General features: G+C 40.3%; 1 protein-coding gene across 1 annotated transcript in view; it reads right to left on the bottom strand.

Moving 5' to 3' along the window:
* The window catches only part of LOC124616368 (Down syndrome cell adhesion molecule-like protein Dscam2), a 445499-nt gene that overhangs the window by 57541 nt on the left and 363591 nt on the right, over positions 1-24367 (bottom strand). Inside the window, exon 29 of the mRNA XM_047144679.1 lies at positions 10433-10699. Coding sequence (XP_047000635.1) covers positions 10433-10699 — 267 coding nt within the window. The remainder of the gene's footprint in view (positions 1-10432; positions 10700-24367) is intronic.

The following is a 24367-nucleotide window of genomic DNA, read 5'->3' as shown; positions in this document are numbered from 1 at the left end:
TTAACAGAATTTGCCGTGAGGGAGAGAGGAAGAATGGTAGGATGGTCCACGAGTAATGATGTGTGGGGAGGCTACATGAAATTCAGTAGGAGGCATAAAGGTTGTACAGATGGGAAATGTGTTAATCACAAAGGTGACAGAATCATGTGTGTTACATAAGGGAGTTATCTGACAGAGATGAGATGGTGGAGCATTGATAGGAGGAGGATAGGATTGGTTTGGCTACATTGGAAGATACAGTGGGACTGGAAATTGGAGCTGAGCCTGTTAGAAGTATAATAAATGAAAGTATTGCTGACAGTGTAGGTGGAGTGGGTCTCAAGACTTCTTCGCATATTGTAAATGAGTTTGTCACAAATGGGGAAGACGGTCCAGTAAGTGTGAAAGACTTCAATGTGCCAGTACTGAAGGTAGTGCAAATCGATGTGAGCCGTACTAACAGTGAATGGATGGGGAAGATAAGCACGAGTATAATACAAATGATTGGGTGTCACATGAAAGGGTGCATCAGGTGCTGGGGCCAGACATATAGGATCAGTGGCAAGAAAGATGGAGGAATTGAATCATGAGAATGTGAGTGAAATACTTAATTGGTTATTTAAAGAGGATACAGAGGTTGAAGATGAGAATAGGTATTGGGATGTACGTCTAATAGATCAGGAGATTTGGAAGAAAATTTGAATATGTTAAAGGCTGGTGAAGTGGAATTTCCACCATGCTATGTAATGATGAACCAAGAGCGAAATATCTTATTAGAAGGAATATATGCCATGTACATAGTAATAATTAAAAAAAGCATTGTGTTTTATGTGTATTATTTTAAAATTGTAAGCTGATGTAAAGAGGATGGAGTGAAAATTGACATCATCTGTGGGCTGGCATCTGTTGCTATCACTCTGATGTCTGTAATACAGACAGTAATGTTGCAAGAAGTCGGGACAAGTGTAGAAACAGAGCTGAGGGGCAATCTAGTTACTGGCATAGAAGTTATTGAGTTATTGTATGGGGGCCTACTCAAAGGGAGCATGTGCTGTTTGCTTTATGAAGGTATACTTCATTTATTATTATATGGGTGCATTCAAAGAGAGCATGTTCTGGTAGGTTTGTGATGATTGTATTCTTCATTTATTATTATGTAGCAGATTCAAAGGGAGCATGTTTTCATAAGTTTGTGATGATGGGATTCTTCATTTATTATTATATGGGCCGTTGGGTGCTAATGTTGAATGAATGCTAATGTTGAACAATTTATTAATAATACAGGACCAGGCTCATGGTAAACAGCTGTGCTCTGTTTGTTCACCTTAAGTTTGAATAGATTAGCTATGTGATACAAACATTTTTGTACATTTTACTTACTTTTAAAATTAATAAACCATTATTAAAATTGGTCCGTTGGTGAGGAGGCTTGCGTGCCTCAGCGATACAGATAGCTGTACCGTAGGTGCAACCACAACGGAGGAGTATCTGTTGAGAGGCCAGACAAAAGTGTGGTTCCTGAAGAGGGGCAGCAGCCTTTTCAGTAGTTGCAAGGGCAACAGTCTGGATGATTGACTGATCTGGCCTTATAACACTAACCAAAACGGCCTTGCTGTGCTGGTACTGCGAACAGCTGAAAGCATGGGGAAACTACAGCCATAATTTTTCCCGAGGGCATGCAGCTTTACTGTATGGATAAATGATGATGGCATCCTCTTGGGTAAAATATTACAGAGGTAAAATAGTCCTCCATTCAGATCCCTGGTATGGGACTACTCAACAGGACATCGTTATCAGGAGAAAGAAAACTGGTGTTCTATGGATCAGAGCATGGAATGTCAGATCCCTTAATTGGGCAGGTAGGTTAGAAAATTTAAAAAGGGAAATGGATAGGTTAAAGTTAGATATAGTGGAAATTAGTGAAGTTCGGTGGCAAGAGGAACAAGACTTTTGGTCAGGTCAGGTGAATACAGGGTTATAAATACAAAATCAAATAGGGGTAATGCAGGAGTAGGTTTGATAATGAATAGAAAAAATAGGAGTGCAGGTAAGCTACTACAAACAGCATAGTGAACTTATCATCGTGGCCAAGATAGACACGAAGCCCATGCCTACTACAGTAGTACAAGTTTATATGCCAACTAGCTCTGCAGATGACGAAGAAATTGAAGAAATGTATGATGAGATAAAAGAAATTATTCAGATAGTGAAGGTAGATGAAAATTAAATTGTCAGGGGTGACTAGAATTCAATAGTAGGGAAAGGAAGAAAAGGAAACATAGTAGGGGAATATGGATTGGGGGGGAGAAATGAAAGAGGAAGCCGCCTGGTAGAATTTTGCACTGAGCATAACTTAATCATAGCTAACACTTGGTTCAAGAATCATAAAAGAAGATTATATACATGGAAGAAGCCTGGAGATACTGACAGGTTTCAGATAGATTATATAATGGTAAGACAGAGATTTAGAAACCAGGTTATAAATTGTAAGACATTTCCAGTGGCAGATGTGGACTCTGATCACAATCTATTGGTTATGAACTGTAGATTATAACTGAAGAAACTGCAAAAAGGTGGGAATGTAAGGAGATGGGACCTGGATAAACTGACTAAACCAGAGGTTGTACAGAGTTTCAGGGAGAGCGCAAGGGAACAATTGACAAGAATGGGGAACAATTGACAAGAATGGGGGAAAGAAATACAGTAGAAGAAGAATGGGTAGCTCTGAGGGATGAAGTAGTGAAGGCAGCAGAGGATCAAGTAGGTAAAAAGACGAGGGCTAGTAGAAATCCTTGGGTAACAGAAGAAATATTGAATTTAATTGATGAAAGGAGAAAATATAAAAATGCAGTAAATGAGGGAGGCAAAAAGGAATACAAACGTTTCAAAAATGAGATCCACAGGAAGTGCAAAATGGCTAAGCAGGCATGGCTAGAGGACAAATGTAAGGATGTAGAGGCTTATCTCACTAGGGATAAGATAGATACTGCCTACAGGAAAATTAAAGAGACCTTTGGAGAAAAGAGAACCACTTGCATGAATATCAAGAGCTCACATGGAAACCCAGTTCTAAGCAAAGAAGGGAAAGCAGAAAGGTGGAAGGAGTATATAGAGTGTCTATACAAGGGCGATGTACTTCAGGGCAATATTATGGAAATGGAAGAGGATGTAGATGAAGATGAAATGGGAGATATGATACTGAATGAAGAGTTTGACAGAGCACTGAAAGACCTGAGTCAAAACAAGGCCCCGGGAGTAGACAACATCCCATTAGAACTACTGACAGCCTTGGGAGAGCCAGTCCTGACAAAACTCTACCATCTGGTGAGCAAAATGTATGAGACAGGTGAAATACCCTCAGACTTTAAGAAGAATATAATAATTCCAATCCCAAAGAAAGCAGGTGTTGACAGATGTGAAAATTACCAAACTATCAGTTTAACAAGCCATGGCTGCAAAATACTAACACAAATTCTTTACAGACGAATGGAAAAACTGGTAGTAGAAGCTGACCTTGGGGAAGATCAGTTTGGATTCCGTAGAAATATTGGAACACGTGAGGCAATACTTACCCTATGACTTATCTTAGAAAATAGATTAAGGAAAGGCAAACCTACATTTCTAGCATTTATAGACTTAGAGAAAGCTTTTGACAATGTTGACTGGAATATTCTTTTTCACATTCCGAAGGTGGCATGAGTAAAATACAGAAACCAGATGGCAGTTATAAGAGTCGAGGGGCATGAAAGGGAAGCAGTAGTTGGGAAGGGAGTGAGACAGGGTTGTAGCTTCTCCCCAATGTTATTCAATCTGTATATTGAACAAGCAGTAAAGGAAACAAAAGAAAAATTGGGAGTAGGTATTAAAATCCACGGAGAAGAAATAAAAACTTTGAGGTTCGCCAGTGACATTGTAATTCTGTCAGAGACAGCAAAGGACTTGGAAGAGCAGTTGAACGGAATGGACAGTGTCTTGAAAGGAGGGTATAAGATGAACATCAACAAAAGCAAAACGAACATAATGGAATGTAGTCAAATTTAGTTGGGTGATGCTAAGGGAATTAGATTAGGAAATGAGACACTTAAAGTAGTAAAGGAGTTTTGCTATTTGGGGAGCAAAATAACTGATGATGGTCGAAGCAGAGTGGATATAAAATGTAGACTGGCAATGGCAAGGAAAGCGTTTCTGAAGAAGAGAAATTTGTTAACATCGAGTATAGATTTAAGTGTCAGGAAGTCGTTTCTGAAAGTATTTGTGTGGAGTGTAGCCGTGTATGGAAGTGAAAAATGGACAATAAATAGTTTGGATAAGAAGAGAATATAAGCTTTCAAAATGTGGTGCTACAGAAGAATGCTGAAGATTAGATGGGTAGATCACATAACTAATGAGGAGGTATTGAACAGAATTGGTGAGTAGAGGAGTTTGTGGCACAAATTGACTAGAAGAAGGGATTGGTTGGTAGGACATGTTCTGAGGCATCAAGGGATCACCAATTTAGTATTAGAGGGCAGTGTGGAGGGTAAAAATCGTAGAGGGAGACCTAGAGATGAAAACACTAAGCAGATTCAGAAGGATGTAGGCTGCAGTAGGTACTGGGAGATGAAGAAGCTTGCACAGGATAGAGTAGGATGGAGAGCTGCATCAAACCAGTCTCGGGACTGAAGACCACAACAACAACAGACCATTATCTTTTGAAATAAATGTTTATCTGTTTATTTTATAAAAGAAAAAAATATATTTCATAGCTTTTATCAACCTATCTTTGCTTTCAAAAGAAATAATGATAGTTTTGTAACACTGTTTCTATTAACACCTACCTGCAGGGTGATTAGAAACACCGTGTTTAATTTTTTTAAATTTATTGAAAGAAAATAATTTGATAATATCATAAGATGTTAAGAGCAATACAGTTTTGGGTAGTATTTTTTTGTTTAAACTTGACAAACAATAAGTAAATTTTTCAACCAAAGTTCAAATTTGTTACTGTTCACCCTGTTTTATGATAGTTCTGAATGAGCTGGCTGATTATAACTCAAGCATCATGTTTATGAACTCTTGCACTCTCTTCCTGCATCTTAACATATAAAAGTTGACAAACATGCAATCAGTACTCAACAGTATTTTATACATGATTTACTTGCAGGTAAGGTGCACACCCCAGAATCCTTCTAAAAAGTGTGACAGTGAGGATGGTGATGAGTTTAAAGGATCCAAAGAGCTTTATTGTTGGACACTTCCTCAGGAAGTTCAAGCAACATGATATGAATCAAATAGACAAGAACGGTCTACCCCAGGGTCCTTAACCTTGTCGTTGAGGCTACAATTTGCAGGACACTGCTTTAAATGAGAGAGACAGCTTAAACAGAAATAAAACCCCAGGCAACTAAAAATAGTGCCAGAACAGAGAGAACTAAAAGAAAAGACAGTGATCAAATGGATATAAGTGAGGTTTTATTTTTTTCAAAGATCTTTTCTCAAGTTGCCCGAGTATATTCAGGATTTTAAGCTTCTGTCAAAATAATAAAAATGAGATAACTCAAGATTTTAGGTTCAGGGGTTAAAAAATAATATTTGTAGCATATGACAGATGCAGAATGCAGCTGGAAGCTCTCAGCCTCCCTTTCCACCCCCATGGCATATATTACACGAATGCCCCCTCTACATTCATCTCTGGAATCAACACAGAACTGTGAAAGACAAAATTTTATGACAATAACCACTTTTTCTCATGAAATTATGACTTGTTTAACTACTGTCCCAATGTCTGTTTTGGTTAACAGCTGGTCTTACATTAGCCAGAGGGACAAATTTGGTGTGAATATGAGCTATCATTAAAATGTTACTACAGCTGCAGTTAGGAAGACCCTCTTAGTGTAAGAGGAACTCACGGATCATTCTAGTGTGGCTGATATACAGGGTGTTACAAAAAGGTATGGCCAAACTTTCAGGAAACATTCCTCACACACAAAGAAAGAAAATGTGTTATGTGGACACGTGTCTGGAAATGCTTACTTTGCATGTTAGAGCTCATTTTATTACTTCTCTTCAAATCACATTAATCATGGAATGGAAACACACAGCAACAGAATGTACCAGCGTGACTTCAAACACTTTGTTACAGGAAATGCTCGAAATGTCCTCCGTTAGCAAGGATACATGCATCCACCCTCCATCGCATGGAATCCCTGATGCGCTGATGCATCCCTGGAGAATGGCGTATTGTATCACAGCCGTCCACAATACGAGCACAAAGAGTCTCTACATTTGGTACTGGGGTTGCGTAGACAAGAGCTTTCAAATGCCCCCGTAAATGAAAGTCAAGAGGGTTGAGGTCAGGAGAGAATGGAGGCCATGGAATTGGTTCGCCTCTACCAATCCATCAGTCACCGAATCTGTTGTGGAGAAGCGTACAAACACTTCGACTGAAATGTGCAGGAGCTCCATTGTGCATGAACCACATGTTGTGTCGTACTTGTAAAGGCACATGTTCTAACAGCACAGGTAGAGTATCCCGTATGAAATCGTGATAACATGCTCCATTGAGAGTAGGTGGAAGAACATGGGGCCCAATCAAGACATCACCAACAATTCCTGCCCAAACGTTCACAGAAAATCTGTGTTGATGACGTGATTGCACAATTGTGTGCGGATTCTCATCAGCCCACACATGTTGATTGTGAAAATTTACAATTTGATCATGTTGGAATGAAGCGTCATCTGTAAAGAGAACATTTTCACTGAAATGAGGATTGACACATTGTTGGATGAACCATTCGCAGAAGTGTACCCGTGGAGGCCAATCAGATGCTGATAGTGCCTGCACATGCTGTACATGGTATGGAAACAACTGGTTCTCCCGTAGAACTCTCCATACAGTGACGTGGTCAACGTTACCTGGTACAGCAGCAACTTCCCTGACTCTGACATTAGGGTTATTGTCAACTGCACGAAGAATTGCCTCGTTCATTGCATGTGTCCTCGTCCTCGTCATTCTAGGTCTTCCCCAGTCGCGAGTCATAGGCTGGAATGTTCCGTGCTCCCTAAGACGCTGATCAATTGCTTCGAATGTCTTCCTGTCAGGACACCTTCATTCTGGAAATTTAGCTCGATACAAACGTACCGCGCCACAGCTATTGCTAATCCATACATCAAATGGGCATCTGCGAACTCCACATTTGTAAACATTGCACTGACTGCAAAACCACGTTCGTGATGAACACTAACCTGTTGATGCTACGTACTGATGTGCTTGATGCTAGTACTGTAGAGCAATGAGTCGCATGTCAACACAAGCACCGAAGTCGACATTACCTTCCTTCAATTGGGGCAACTGGTGGTGAATCGAGGAAGACAGTACATACTGACGAAACTAAAATGAGCTCTAACATGGATATTAAGCGTTTCCGGACACATGTCCACATAACATCTTTTCTTTATTTGTGTGTGAGGAATGTTTCCTGAAAGTTTGGCTGTACCTTTTTGTAACACCCTGTATAGTCAGCTTAATATGATTGCTTCTTTTGTGAGGTGTGGAGAGGAGGAGGAGATTAGTGTTTAACGTCCCATTGACAACAAGGTCATTAGAGACGGAGCACAAGCTCAGGTTAGGGAAGGATGGAGAAGGAAATCGGCCGTGCCCTTTCAAAGGAACCATCCTGGCATTTGCCTGAAGTGATATAGGGAAATCATGGAAAACCTAAATCAGGATGGCCGGATGTGGGATTGAACCGTCGTCCTTCCGAATGCGAGTCCAGTGTGCTAACCACTGCGCCACCTCGCTGGGTGAGGTGTGGAGAGAAGTACCTTGTGCCTTAGTCATCCCCTTGATCATCCTTAACACTTTGAACACTGGCCACTTAGAGGAATGTCGGGGCCAAGAAGAGTGGCAATTTATGTCATTATTTATAGTGTTACAGGCACGTATGTGATTGATATATCTTCAGCAATAATACATACTAAAAAAGGACCAAGCTTCAAGAGTCATTTGTGATATTTACTTCAGTTTTTTTATAGGTTACAAATTTGAAAATAATTATGACAGAAAGTGTAATTATCCTTTCAAAATAGAAGTGCATGATGAGTTACTGAGCAATTTCTTCCTCTTGAGCTTCCAAAATTTCTTGCTCACTAAACAAACATGATGTATTTGTATCAGAATTCATAAGCTGCAAAATCTAATGAGTACAGGCATGAAATTATGTCAACGCAGTCAAATACTGGCTTAGCCATTCGTGATGTCAAACATTATGTTTGCTAATGTTTCTTTGAATAATACCATAAATTGATAACAGAAGGCAGCACCTTTCAAGGGATAGGTAGCTAGATGTCTGTGCATTGTTCTCATAGTAAATGAGTCGAGTGATAGGTGGCTTGTGCATTGATAAAATTACAGCCAGTGGTATACTCAGGTGCAGTCTTTTGAACACAAGGTAAAAAGCAGACTTTTGCTTCTGCAGTGTATATAATTCTGTCATAGTATCTAGTACAACTTCTTTAATTCTCTTTTGTTGACTGGCTTAAAAAGTTTCCTTACACAGAAATTACTGTGGATGTTCTACTGGATAAAGGGGGAGATGCTGTGGGTGGCAAATTGTAATATCTGTTGCAGAGTATCATAAAGCATGTTGGAGCTCTGGTGCTGAGCAGACAAGAGTTTTAGTTCAGCTATTAATTGCTCTATTGACTGACCTCTACTGAATGCGATTTTCTGCCCCATAGGGTGTTTGATGGCATGCTTATAAATTGTAACTTTAACCCTCTTTGGTAAAACATATTCATCAGAAGCTAGTATAAATGAACTAGTGTCTACACAGTTATCATTAAGTCTTCTCTAAATGTGACAAAAAATGCATTCTGTGCTGTTGCATGTTGTTCTTCAGTTATTAGCAGCATTAAGATCCAGTGGAAGATGAGACCTTGAGTTTACTATGAGGAGTGATGGTGACTATTATATCTCCACTGACCTGCAGAGCCTGTAACTAATTAGCACTCAAAGTTTTGATCAACAGAGATCAGTTTTTGATTTTCTTTATTGCAGTGACTTCTCTGAATTTATCTTCAATATTTTCAACAGAAAACAGTGGCTTCATCATAGCAAAAGATTCTCCATCAGTTCTGGAGCATATCAAGACTGAAGTGAATTGTCTGTCTTCATTTCTTCTTCATTGGCTCATAACAGAGGGTGAGACCAAAGACAGGAACTCTTCTTAGTTATTAATGTCTGTATTGAACCCCTTTTTCCTTTCTGATGAGACAAGAGTTTTGGCACAGTCACTGGTACGGGTGAGTTAGATCTGATTCATCGAAGATTATCCATTCTGTTGCTTTCATTAAGATAGGAGGCTCCTATTTGCTGTTACCTGCCACACCAAGGCTTTCTGGCATAATAGCCCATTGCCCTGAGTCTGTGCCACGTAATAGAATGGCACATACTTCTTGGTGTACAAGTGGAGTTTGCAGCTCAGGCATTAGCATTGTGATCTCTTTGTGGTTATAGGGTTATGACTGTGAAGGTCCATAATGATCTCCCTCTCCTCCACCATTCTCCCCATGACTGATAAGCTACTGTGCTGGCTTTCATGTCCTAACATAAATCCACTCGAATGAGAAGTGCACAGGACCTCCACATACAGTGGATAGAGTAAACACAAGGTGTCTTACCCTAATTGGCCCACATTTCTGGAGAAAATATGAAAGTGAAGGGCAAAATTAAAAATGGAAACACAAGTACCAGAAGTAGTTCAGGGTGTTTGTGAGGGGAGCTAATACTAAGCATTGTCTTGATAATAGCAGAGTTGTCGACAAAAACGCTTGCCTCTTACAACAGGTAAGAGTTATGGATCTGTTCTAGTGCCTGATCCCATAGGGGAGGGAGTACAATGAATTGCCAGAGGTTACAGTTGTGGCACCAAACAGGGAGTAGTACCAAAAGGCCTCGGCCTCATGTTTGCCAAGCATGTACTCAAAAATGAACTGTGAGCCCTATAAAGCAAGGTCTTCCATTATCCTCACACAATTATTTTCATGTGTTTGTCCTGTTCTATTCAATCTATAAGAGTAGACCCAAATATTTAATCAAGAATGTTTGGAACCATGAGCGTAGTACTGATACTCTACTCTAAAGTTACTGGAATTGATGTGCATATCTTGTTTTTATCTTCATTTACGACAAGCAATCACCCCTACAGCAAGCAGTAATTTTGTCTGCCATTCTAAATTCTGGACTTCCTCAGTGATAACACTTTCTGATATAACACTGTGAAGCAAATATTCTAGAGTGCTGATCATGCTGTCTGATAGAGTATTTTTATAAAATGAGGAAGTGAGTAACTTTATGTACAAATTATATACATATGTAAGCTTTCATATGAAATTGAAAACTTTTAAATAATCAATTAAATTCATTCTTTCCTTCTCTTTGTTTATTAAATAATTCCAATAGGAGGCTTCTAACCATGATGTGGTACTTTAGATGTTCTGCTGTTGGAAGCTGGTATGCGATATTGAACAGGTTTGGACTCATTCCGTCTTGGGCTGCCAGGACCTCCACTGCTGTCTGAGTCCTGATCAGCACCCATGGAACAGCTGCGTGACCTGCTGAATCCTACTGCACTGGAACTGTTGTGGACATGACTTGGAGGTGACTTGGTGCGTCGATGCCCACTGGATGCGACTGCCACAGAGACAGGCAGTGTCTGCTGACTCGAGATGCAAGAGATTTCTGTGCAAAACACAACTTGCTCACTTCATATTATGAACACTTATACTAAACTAACACAATTATTACTTGTATTTCTACTAAAATAGGTGATAAAGTTATGTTGGGCAAATATGATTATATGGCAAACTATATCACTTTTACCATCATGATAAGCTGAATTATTTGTCTTTATTTCTGATCCAACTACTCTGTCAGCTCAGCAATAAATGATTATCTAATGAAATCATGAATTTTGTAAGTTTTCTGGTAAATTTTTAATTTCTCACCAGATGCACTTGGACCAAAAACTGCAGAAATAACCAGTAAGTCAAGGTAAACTCAAATTCTAAACATGTATGTAAAAGGCGAATATGTTTTAATAAAATGAAATATCTATTAAATACCCAAGGCAAAACTTAATGGTATTACACACAATTAACTGCTTTTTCAAGCAGTTGCCTTAACCCATAGACTAAATGAACACACTTCCAAACCGACACAAACTTTTATTGCCACTGACGTTTCCACCTATATTTTCAGACCAGTTTTCAGAAAGCAATTTGATATTGTTTCATCTTCACTGGATTTATCCTCACTAGTCGTTTTAACTACAGTGAACTTATTGCAATATGTAGTCAAGTTCACTACAAAAGAACACTACCATGAGTATGAAATGATACCTACTAGATCTAAATTGAAGATAGGCACAACAAAACTCTGAAGTGGGCTTTCAGCCAACAAGACCTTTTTTGAAATTAGACAACACACATGCACACACACACACACACACACACACACACACACACACACACGCAAATGCAACTTCTACACACATGACAACAGTCTCTGGCAGCTGAAGCCAGACTGCAAGCAGCATCACATGATGGGAGAGAGGCAATTGGGTCGTGCAGGTATGGAGGAGGCTGGGCTGGGGAGGTGAAGGGATAGCAGGATTGAGGTAGGGAATGGAAAGTGATAAAGTGGTGCTTGTGGGAGCATACTGGGATGAGGTGCAGAGGGGATAGGGCAGCTGTGTGCAGTTGGGAGGTTAGATGGAGGGAGGGGTGGAGGGGGGGAGGTCTCAGAAAAGTGAGAAGTAAAAAGACTGCGGATGTGTTGGTGGAATGGAGGGTTTTGTAGTGCTGGAAAGGGAACAGGCAAAGGGCTAGATGGGTAAGGACAGTAACTAATGAAGTGGCACCATACAGGGAAGAGGTGGGGGGGGGGGGGGATGTAGGGCAGCTAGGTGCAGTTAGGAGGTTAGACTGAGAGAGAGGGAGAGGTGAGGTTGCTGAAAAGGAGAGAAGTAAGAAGACTGAGGGTGAATTGGTGGTATGGAGGGCTGTGTAGTGCTAGAATGGGAACACAGAAGGGATGAGATGGGTGCAGACAGTGACTAATGCAAGTTCAGCCCAGGAGGATTACAGGAACATAGAATATATTACAAAGGGATTTTCCAACTGTGCAATTCAGAAAAGCTAGTGTTGGTGGGAAGGATCCAAAAAGCACAGTATGTGAAACAGTCATTGAAATGAAGAATGTTGTGTTTGGCAGTGTGCTCAGCAATGGGATTGTCCAGCTGTTTCATGGTCACAGTTTATTGGTGGCCATTCATGTGGACAGACAGCTTATTGGTTGTCATGCCCACGTAGAATGCAGCACAGTGGTCGCAGCCTAGCTTGTAAATTGCATGACTGGTTTCACAGATAGCCCTGCCTTTGATGGGATAGGTAATGTTTGTGATTGGACTTCAGTGATGGGAGGATGTATGGGACAGGTCTTGCATTTAGGTATACTACAGGGATATGAGTCATGAGGAAAGTGGTTGGGAGCAGGGGTTGTGCAGGGATGGATGAGGATATTGTGTAGGTTTGGTAGGTGGTGGAGTACCACTTTGGAAGGGTTGGGGTAGATCATTTCTTATTTCGTGGCACAACAAGAGATAGTTGAAACCCTGGTGGAGAATGTAATTCAGTTGCTCCAGTCCTGGGTGGTACTGAGTCATGAGAGGAATGCTCCTCTGTGGCCAGATGGTGGGGATTTTGGGAGTTGGTGAGTGACTGGAAAGATAAGGCATGGAAGATCTGTTTTTATACAAGGGTGGGAGGGTAATTATGATCTGCGTAGGCCTCAGTGAGGACCCTTGGTATATTTTGAGAGGGACTGCTTGTCACTACAGATGTGATGGCTATGAGTGCCTAGGCTGTATGAATGGATGTTCATGGTATGGCATGGGTGGCAGCTGTCAAAATTGAGGTTTTACTGTTGGTTGGTGGGTTTGATATGGACAGAAGTACTGATGTAGCCATCTTTGTGGTGGAGGTCAACATCAAGGAAGGTGTCTTGTTGGGTTACTTAAAACAAGGTGAAGTAAATAGAGGTGTTGAGGTTCTGGAGGAATGTGGATAGGGTGTCCTCACCCTCAAGCCAGATAATGAAGATGTCATCAGTGAACATGAACCAGGTAAGGGGTTTGGGATTCTGGGCGTTTAGGAAGGAGTCCTCTAGATGGTCCATAGGTTGGAATAGGGTAAGTATCATGCAGGTGCTCATAGTTGTACCCATAATTTGATAGTAGGTAATGCCTTCAAAGGAGAATTAATTGTGGGTGAGGATATAGTCGGTCATTGTGACTAGGAAGGAGCTTGTTGATCTGGAATCTGTCAGGCATTGGGAAAATATTAAGGCCATGGGCATTTTGGACGATAGTGTAAAGGGAGGTGGCATCAATAGTGATGAGCAGGGGATCATGTGGTAAAGGAAGTGGAACCATGGAGAGTTGATGGGTATTAGTCGCAACCTACCCTCCTATATTAAAGATACCAGCCATCTCCTCCATCGAACTGGTTGGTATCTTTAATGTAGGAGGGTAGGTTGCAGCTAATACACTGAAGGTGTTGGTCGATGAGATCAGAGCCGCCCCCCCCCCCCCCCCCCCCCATGAGAGAATCTCTGTTCTCGTGGACCAAAAACTTCAGCCTTTTACCCGCAACCTACTCTCCTATAAAAAAGATACCAACCATTTCCTCCATGAACTCTCCACAGTTCCTGTCCCTTTACCATATGGTGCCCTGCACACACTATTGATGCCCCCTCCCTTTACACTAGCATCCAACATGCCCATGTCCTTAACACTGTTGAACACTACCTTTGCCAATGCCTGTCAGAGTCCAAAGAAACAACTTTCTTCCTAGTCACCATGACCAGCTATATTCTCACCCACAACTACTTCTCCTTTGAAGGCATTACCTACAAACAAATGTGGGGTACACCTGTGGGCACCTGCAGTACCCCCATCCTATGCCAACCTATTCATGGGCTATCTAAGGGAATCCTTCCTGAATACCCAGAATCTCAAACCCCTCATCTGGTTCATGCTCATTGAAGACATCCCCATGATCTGGATTGAGGGTGAGGACACCCCATCCACATTTTTCCAGCCCTCAACCCCTTCTCCACCATTCACTTCACCTTGTCCTAAGTAACCCAACAAGCCACCTTCATAGATGTTGACCTCCACCTCAAAGATGGATACCGCTGTCCATATCAAACCTACTGTCCAACAGCAATACCTCCTCTTTGGTAGCTGCCACCCATTCAATACAAAGAAACCGCTTCCATACAGCATAACCACCATGGCCATTGCATCGTTGGTGATGAGCAGTCCCTCTCAAAATATACTGAAGGTCTCATCAAGGCCTTCACATGCTGCAATTACCCTCCCAACCCTGTACAAAAGCAGATCTCCCATGCTTTATCTTTCCAGTCACCCACAAACTCCTAAAGTCCCACCATCCAGCCACAGAGGAGCATTCCCGTCATGACTCAGTACCACCCAGGACTGGAGCAACTGAATTACATTCTCCACCAGGGATTTGACTACCTCTCATTGTGCCCTGAAATAAGAAATGTCCTACCCACTACCCTTTCCACACCTTGCCCACAATGGTTTACCACCGCTCACTGAACGTACATGATATCCTCATCCGTTCCTACATAGCCTTTGCTCCCAACCCTTTGCCTCATGGCTCATATCCCTGTAGTAGAACTAGATGAAAGACCTGCCCCATATAACCTCCTACCACTCAAGTCCAGCCACAAACATCACCTACCTGTGAAACCATTCATGTGATGTACAAGCTAAACTGCAACCACTGTGCTGTATTCTATGTGGGCATGATAACCAACAAGCTGTCTGTCCACATGTATGGCCATCGACAAACTGTGGCCATTAAACAGCTTGACCATTCCAGTGCTGAGCACACCACCCAACACGACATTGTTCATATCAATGACTACTTCACAACCTGTGCCATCTGGTACCTTCCCAACCTGAATTGTGCAGGTGGGAACTCTCCATGCATTATATCCTACATTACTGTAACCCTCCTGCCTTAAAACTTCATTAGTCATTGTTCTTACCCACCTAGCCCCTTCCCTGTTCCAATTCCACCACTACATAGCTCTCTATTCCACCAATGGATCTCTGTCTTTTGACTTCTTTTCTGCAAGCCTCCCTTCCTCCATCTAATCTCCCAGCTGCACCCAGGTGCCCTAGCCCCTCTACGCCTTGTCCCTGTATGCTCCCACAAGCAGCATTTTCCATCACCTGCCCCTACCCTGCTATCCCTCCCCATCCCTCACCTCGGCCCAACCTCCTCCTTACCCCCACCACCCTGTTGCCTGTCCTATCGTGCATTACTGCTCACACTCTGGCTTCAGCTGCCAGAGACTGTGGTCATGTGTGCGAGTTGTGTTTGCATGAGTATGAGTATGTGTGTGTATGTTGTCTAGTTTCGAGGAAGGCCTTGTTGGCCGAAAGCTCACTTCCCAACAGTCTTTTTGTTGTGCCTATCTGTGACTCAGCATTTCTGATATACACTGTGTAGCAACTATCTTTTTCATGATATTGTTACATTCCATCTTGGATTTTCCATAGTTTGATACTTGATCTAAACATAGAAGTAAAAAAATTGGGTCTGCACATCTATCATTTACTTTAAGAGGCATAAAATTGAAACATTTGTGTAAATCATAGGCTATAATTAGGAACAATACCAATAAACAAAACATTGTATTATTTCTTAAGCTTGAAGGACTCATCTCTGTGGCTAAGTTGTCACTTTTTGTGACACATAGTCCAATGTTAGGTTACATTCCAGTACTTTAGCTTGCCATTGGTCTTCAGTCAGCAGGGTAGTGTAAAATTTTACCACACAGTTGATCAACCATAACTGTGTATGCTGAAATCCTCCATGAGATTTAAAAACTATTCATAATATTCCTGTCTGTTGGCCTCTCACATCATCTCTCTGGGGTGTTCAAACAGTGTTTCCAGGGGCTGTAGTTGGGAAACAACATATCCTGAGCTGGGAAACAATGTATTTTCTTCAATGGGCCTTGTTTGGTGCAGTAACCTTGTGTGTGTGTGTGTGTGTGTGTGTGCTTTGATTGGGTTCATAGCACTTTGAAACAAAGGTATATGCTCATGAAGAAAAAAATCCACAGCTTAAAATGAGAAATTTGGTAACATGGATGGAGTCAAGATATTGTGATATGATTAACTCCAGCTTTGACATAAGAAAATTTGAACTATTTTCAGTTGCTTCATAAAACTTGAAAATGTTTGGCTTGGTGGCTCCCGTGCTTTGAAGAAAGGATGGAATGTTATTTTCTACAACCAGACTGATATTTGTTAATAAGCCCTTTGTTTATGGTTTACATGTTTGGTAATGCTTGATTACTTTTTCAAGTCTTCCCTCTGCAGCTACTGAGAACAACATTATATGACTACCTAGAGATAATGGGCTCCTTTATTTGTTCCAGAAGGGTTATCATAATAGCTTTCCACTACAAAACTAAATTTTTCTGAATATGTGTAGGAAGATTTATTTCGATTTTGTGATTAACATCTTATATCATACAGTTTAAGGCCCTGATATAGAAGATCTAGTTTAGAAGAAATGTTTTTTTCCTAACTTGGAACAGAACAAATATCCCACTTGAATACTTGTCAAGGCAAGGCTCAGTTCAGACTCGGTTGGAGACTATAGCAATGTAAATAATCCACCAAGCATTTTCAAACTAGCTTTAATATATTTCAATGAATACTGTGAATGTTTATTTATCTTCATTAATAACTGTGAGCAAAGCAGTAATTTCAGCTTCCCTTATTATGTCCTCGGAATGCACCTACCAGGTTACTTTCCAATATACTGTGCTGTACTCTGTGTAACAAAGAAGGCATCAAAGCAGATGACATATACTGGTGTCTGATTTCTATGGCCAAGCACGAGATTCACCTCATACTCCATGCTAAACCGTGATCATGGGTCAGGGGAGACTTACCACACAGGATGAGAAGCTCTGGGTGACTTTCCTGAAATCTACCCATTTTTCTAGACCTCTTCAGTCCTTTTCCTTCACCCCTATACCTTTCCCATAAACTCTTCTGCCTGAAGAAGGAGGCACTAGTTCCAAAAGCTTGCCAATTAAAACTGTCTTTTATGTGTGTGTTCTGCTGCCACTTGCTGAGTAGATTTTTTATATATCCAATTAAATTCTTTTGTCAATAACTGATTGTTTTTGTTGTTACGTGATTATTCAGTGATGCACTGACATTTGCAATCACATTTTTGGTAGTTTCCTTGAACCTGTCATTCTATCAACATGTGTCTGGGAAAATGTAGTATCCCTGATATTTCAATGCTGTCTGGCATCATTAGGAATAATATAGTGAATTTAATTGCTAAAGATTTCATTCTGTTATAACTTCTTTCATTGTTAGGGAATAAAATCTGTCACTAATAAAGTATGGTACTTTTTAATAATTTACTAGTTTGTGTTTGTGTAATTATGTGAGTTTAGTATTTGTGTACATAGTTGCGTTTTTTTAATGATACAGTGGAGGACTTTGCAATTTCATTTGTTGCAATGCAGCTTCAATTCTTCACCACATCTAGTAGTGTGAATTATAAAATGATGCCTTGCTGTGAGATTTATTAAATGTGTAATTATTTATTACTGATCTCTTTTCTTATTTTGTGTTTCTGTACAAATGGTTTGAACAACAACAAAAATCAAACAGTTAATTCCAAGTTATTTTGTTTAAAGCCCAGTATTCACAGCTCATGTACACCATTTCCCCTCCTCTTCTGAATTTATTTTCTAAGAAAACAGTTAGCTTGAATTGTTATGTTACGTGGACAAAAAAGTGCTGATATTAAAAAAGGGTGTTCAGTTAATAAAATTTTGGAATTCACAACCTAGGTTACCTATAACATTAAACCTTCTGTTCTTTAGGAATTTTTAACATAAGACTCAGAATATGTTTAATACATGGATGTTTCTTCTGAAAACCTTCCTAGTACATCCCAGTTTGCCCATTTATGTGTTTCACATACCAATCGTCATTTCTGAAAAGATGTTGTATATGGGTGGTAGCAACATTGTACATGGGACTGTGGATCTTAATAATTGCCATATTCTTAATAAAAGGAATTTCCTATCTTAGAGAAGATGTCAACTAAGCAAGAAATAAGCATGTTCTTGCGTTAAACGAATCCTAGAATCCATAAACAATAGACTATTATTAGTTGGAATATTTTATGGTACATTCAAAGTTCTCAACTGTATGAACTGTAATATTTTATTAAGGGATGTAAAGCATTGTGGCTTACATGGGAAAACAGGAATCTGGCTCAAATCATGTCCCACACATGGAAAACAGAAGACAGTAGTGAAAATTTCCGATTTGGTCACCTCAGATTGATGTGCTAGATTTGCGGAGTACCACATGGTTCCAAGCTTAGTTCTTTACTGTTCTTTGGCTTTGTAGATGACTTTTCATGGTACTGCACTTTTATCATCACATAGCACAGTCATTATGATTGGTGAACTACAGTTCACTAGTATAAAGACCCTTTCTTCAGAGAGGTAGTAGCTGCTTCACATCAAATGGAATCCCACTTGATGCATAAGGAAATAGCTTTTTCTGTTTCATACGACACAATTAAAACAGAAAGCTATGCATATAAAGTTCAATGAAAAAGAAATATTGAAAGTCAAGTCTGTCAAATTCTTGTGTCTACATATGAAAAAACAACCAGAACTTGTTGGTTCAACCAGAACTTGTTGGTTAAATTCTTGCTTCATCTAAAGGAATGAGTTCAGAAGGATTTGATATTTAAGCTAGTGCATACATTTGTGACATGTATATAATGTTAAGTTGCATACTTTTGACTATTTCCATTTGCATATGGCATATGGTATTACATTTTTGAGAAAAGAAATCGCAAGCAAAAATTTAACATGATAGAGTCATTGGAATTTTGATTAATGAGCATGCTAGATGCTCTTCCAGGAATTGGCTCAAACTACTGATGACACTTATCACCTTCTTGGTTTGTTGGCAAGGATCACACTTCCTTGCTTTATTGGCAAGAGTCACACAATTTCGTAAACAAACCATAATCACAATAAAAGAATTAAACTTGATTTATGAACATAACTAAAAAATCTCAGCAGGAGTGCATTTTTTAAAAATGAAACACTAAAAGTACAGGTCAAACTTAGGAGTGATTTAACAAACAGGTAAAAATTTTCTTTCTGGTTAAATCTTCCTTCTCTTTATACAACCTTTTTTGAAATAGTGCAATGGGTCTTATTCTGTGATTCTGACGGATTTTAGGTGTCATTGTACACTACTGGCCATTAAAATTGCTACACCATGAAAACGACATGCTACAGATGCAAAATTTAACCGACTGGAAGAGGATGCTGCGATATGCAAATGATTAGCTTTTCAGAGCATTCACACAAGGTTGGCACCAGTGGCGACACCTACAACGTGCTGACATGAGGAAAGTTTCCAACCGATTTCTCGTACACAAACAGCAGTTGACCAGCGTTGCCTGGTGAAACGTTGTTGTGATGCCTCGTGTAAGGAGGAGAAATGCATACCATCACGTTTCCGACTTTGATAAAGGTCAGATTGTAGCCTATTGCAATTGCGGTTTATTGTATTGCGACATTGCTGCTCGCGTTGGTCGAGATCCAATGACTGTTAGCAGAATATGGAATCGGTGGCTTCAGGAGGGTAATACGGAACACCGTGCTGGATCCCAATGGCCTTGTATCACTAGCAGACGAGATGACAGGCATTTTATCCGCATGGCTGTAATGGATTGTGCAGCCACATGTCAATGCCTGAGTCAACAGATGGGGATGTTTGCAAGACAACAGCCATCTGCATGAACAGTTTGACGAAGTTTGCAGCAGCATGGACTATCAGCTCGGAGACCATGGCTGCGGTTACCCTTGACACTATATCACAGACAGGAGTGCCTGCGATGGTGTACTCAATGACGAACCTGGAACCTGGGTGCATAAATGGCAAAACGTCATTTTTTCAGATGAATCCAGGTTCTGTTTACAGCATCATGATGGTCGCATCCGTGTTTGGCGAAATTGCGGTGAATGCACGTTGGAAACGTGTATTCATCATTGCCATACTGGCGTATCACCCGGCGTGATGGTATGGGGTGCCATTGGTTACACGTCTCAGTCACCTCTTGTTCGCATTGACGGCACTTTGAACAGTGGACGTTACATTTCAGATGTGTTACGACCCATGGCTCTACCCTTCATTCGATCCCTGCGAAATCCTACATTTCAGCAGGATAATGCATGACAGCATGCTGCAGGTCCTGTACGGGCCTTTCTGGATACAGAAAATGTTTGATTGCTGCCCTGGCCAGCACATTCCCCAGATCTCTCAGCAACTGAAAATGTCTGGTCAATGGTGGCCAAGCAACTGGCTCGTCACAATATGCCAGTCACTACTCATGGTGATCTATGGTATCGTGTTGAAGCTGCATGGGCAGCTGTACCTGTATACACCATCCAAGCTCTGTTTGACTCAATGCCCCATTATTACGGCCAGAGGTGGTTGTTCTGGGTACTGATTTCTCAGGATCTATGCACCCAAATTGCATGAAAATGTAATCACATGTCAGTTCTAGAACAATATATTTGTCCAATGAATACCCGTTTATCATCTGCATTTCTTCTTGGTGTAGCAATTTTAATGGCCAGTAGTGTATAACAGTTTTAAATCGGTTTCCAGCCAATAAACTTGTTTGAAATCCGGGAAAAAGCTCAATGGCTTCTGGTAGGTTTGTCTATGAATGTAGTGAAAAAAATTCAAACTCTTAGGAATTCATATTGCCACCAAAATGAACTGAGAACAACCAAGTCTACAAAAACGCCTCGTGAATATCCCACCTCATACGGAAACTGAAAACTAAGAGATGTGGTTATTAGTAATTATCTTTGTATGATGAATTTTTGGGTCTTTCAGTCATATGTCTCATATAGCTTACTTATGTGGAGACATTGTCACCATACCAGTAAAATTTTCTTCTTCTTATTCTGATTTTGTTAGGACCCTTCAGGATCATGTGTGGCTTGTTTTGCACATCTTCTTTCTTCCCCATACCTCTTCATTCTCTCACTTCTTCTGTTAAGACAACTTTGATTTTGGTGACCAGCCACCTGTCACCATCCACCAACACTTTTTACTTCTCCCTGTCCTGTACTACTGCCTGCACATTCTTTTCTTTTATTCCTACAGCCTTCCAGTCATCTCTGACCTCCTTCACCCAGCTAGAATCTATTGCTACTAGTGGTGTAACAGAAGTAACAAAATACTTCAATGATCAGGGACTCAAGGTGAATGTCACCAAATCTCAAATACTGACATTTAAAATGGGCAGTTCTCATCACAACAATATGAATAGTGTGTGTAATATCTCTGCAACAGAAAATGGTAACTGTAAATTCCTGGGTGTATATGTTGATGAAAATTTGCGGTGGACATGCCCCATTAATTTCGTATGCGGAAAAGTCAGTAGTGCCATATATCTCCTCAGCCAGCTCGCAAAGATAGTTCCTAGCCAAGCACTGAAATGAGTATATTATGGAACATTTTACCCCTTTCTCAATTACAGAATTGAACTATGGGGCTGTGCAGCTGATGTACATTTAAAAAGAATACTACTACTACAGAACAGAGCAATAAGACTTATACGGGGGATGGGACATAGAGATTCATGTCGTGAAGTGTTTGTGCAGCACGAATATCTGACAATATATTCTCTGTACATCTTCAAAATAGTTGTATTTTTTATAAGTCAACCAACAGAAGCTATCAAGGGCAGTGATGTACAGGATCACAACACTAGAACAAAGTGTAACTATTTCTGTAACAGAACAATGTTAAAAATGGCTGATAGAAGTCCATATATCAGTGGTTTGATTTGGTATAACAAGCTACCAAACTCTCCAAGAACGTACATGGGAAATGTTTTTAAAACAAAATTAAAATCTTTTCTAATAGAAAAATGTTTATATTCTTTCAATTAATTTTAAGATCGTGATTGTAACATGAGGCATTAGCATGTCAGTTGTAATGTGATAAATGTAAAAAATAGACATAAGAAGCAACAGCTACAGAATATAGTGTATTTTATAAGTATAAATATAACCATAGTATTAAGTCTGACCTTTGCAAAAGCCATCATTATGATGGCTCCACACAAAGAAATGTAAATAAATAAATAAATAAATAAATGACATGTTGCATTTCATATCTTCTTAGTCAACCTGTACTCATCCATCCTCATGATGTGCCCAAGAAATCGTAACCTCTTCTTCTGTACCTCACTTGATATGGGTTCAATATTTTCATACAGTTCCTGTCATGTTCTGTGTATCTAGATATCCCCATGTGTTTTGGTGCCCCATATGTCTCTCAAAAGTTTCCACTCCTCTCTCTCTTTTGCTGAGTGTGATCATTTCTGATGCACACAGAGCAGCATTTCTTACAGTTGCTATGTAATCTCACAATTTGGCATTCCATGACAGATTTTTCTTGCCATATGTCATTTTCACCGCATACTGAAGCTTTTGCAAAAGCAGTGCCCTGTCTACTATGCTACTGTAGTTCTGTATGCCACCAGTTATCTTCTCCCCCAAATAAACAAAACTGTTGATTTTCTCAACCACTTGGCCATCTATCTTTCAGTCAGACTCAGTGTTGAATGTCTTGGTCTTCAATCTGACCTTTTCTGCTGTTTTGGTTAGATTTTTTAGTGCTGTATTTGCCTCTTCTTCTGTCTCATTTAAGAGTGCTATGTCATCTGTGAATGCCAGGCTGTCCACTGTTGCATTACATTTTACCTTGTATCCTATTTGCACACCTTTGATCTTCATGTTGCTATTTAGTTGTCTCCACTGTTTTACTGCTTTGTGCAAAACCGGGTTAAATAAAATTGGTGACAGTCCATCCCCTTGCCAGACTCCTGTTTTTATTTCAAAGCTGTCTGACAGTGTACTGCGATGCCTGATTGGTGACAGTCCATCCCTTTGCCAGACTCCTGTTTTTATTTCAAAGCTGTCTGACAGTGTACTGCGATGCCTGATTGGTGACAGTCCATCCCTTTGCCAGACTCCTGTTTTTATTTCAAAGCTGTCTGACAGTGTACTGCGATGCCTGATCCTGGCAGTAGAGTAACATTTCCTTTATTATTACATGTGTTGTAGCACCCAGCCCTCTATCTTCTAATACCTCAAGCAGAGTACTTCTGCCAACTGAATTGTAGGCCTTTTGGAAGCCCACAAATGTCGCTATTGTCTTTTTTTCCTTTCCTGTGTCTGTGTTCTGTTATCCTTTTGATTCCAAATATCTGTTCTGTACAGTTACTCTCTTTACTAAAGCTACACTGGTACTCTCCTATTGTCAGCCCCCGTTGTTCTTCAACTCTGTTCAGCTAGATTCTCGACAAAACCTTGTACCCTATGTTTAAGAGAGAGATGCCCCTGTAGTAATCCAGTACTTCCTTGTCCCATTTCTTGTGTAGTGGTATTGTAATGGCTTGTTTCCAGTCTATGGGTATTTTCTTATTTTTCCAGATATCCATTATTATATTGTACATACTTCTTTCTATTTCAGGCCCACCCCACTTGATCTCTTCAGCACAGATACCATTATTGCATGATGCCCTGTTGTTTTTGAGATTTTTAACTGCCTCTGCTACTTCTGCCTTGGTGGGTGCATTGTCTAGACTATCCTGACTTTCATCCCTAGAGCATAAGTGTGTCCACATACCTAGCCATTTCCTCACACATCTCTTTCTCACCAGTTTTTATTGTGTCATCTTTCCTATTATGAAGAATTCTTTGGCCTCAAAACCTTTGGTTCTGCTCTTCATTTCCCTGAAAAAGACTCATGATTTGCTTCTTTAAGTTTATCATTTCTCTTGGCATTTCTGATCGTTTTGCTAGCAATTTTTCTCGCGCTCTGGAAGTTTAACCAGTCTTCTTGCTTTTTACAGGATTGCCATTTCATCCATGCTTTCCTCCTGGTCTCGACTGCATTCTCACATTCATCTGTCCACCACTCATGCTTCCTTTTCTTGTTGTTAGCAGCCAATCGCACTGCCTCTTCTTCCATCATATCTCTCACTCTCTTCCAATCACTCTGAACTACCATTCTCTTTGAATGCTCTATTCTGTATTTTTTCAGAAGATCTAGGTCACTTCTGTGAGTGTTTATGGTCCTATGTTTCCTTGATCTGTTGGGTATCCATATGCATTTTTATTTTGACAAGGTAGTGATCTGATTACATC

Source organism: Schistocerca americana, chromosome 5 (genome assembly GCF_021461395.2).
Source record: "Schistocerca americana isolate TAMUIC-IGC-003095 chromosome 5, iqSchAmer2.1, whole genome shotgun sequence".
NCBI classification, from domain to species: domain Eukaryota; kingdom Metazoa; phylum Arthropoda; class Insecta; order Orthoptera; family Acrididae; genus Schistocerca; species Schistocerca americana.
Note: the sequence above shows the minus strand (reverse complement) of the source record. Positions and strands in the feature narration are given on the sequence as shown.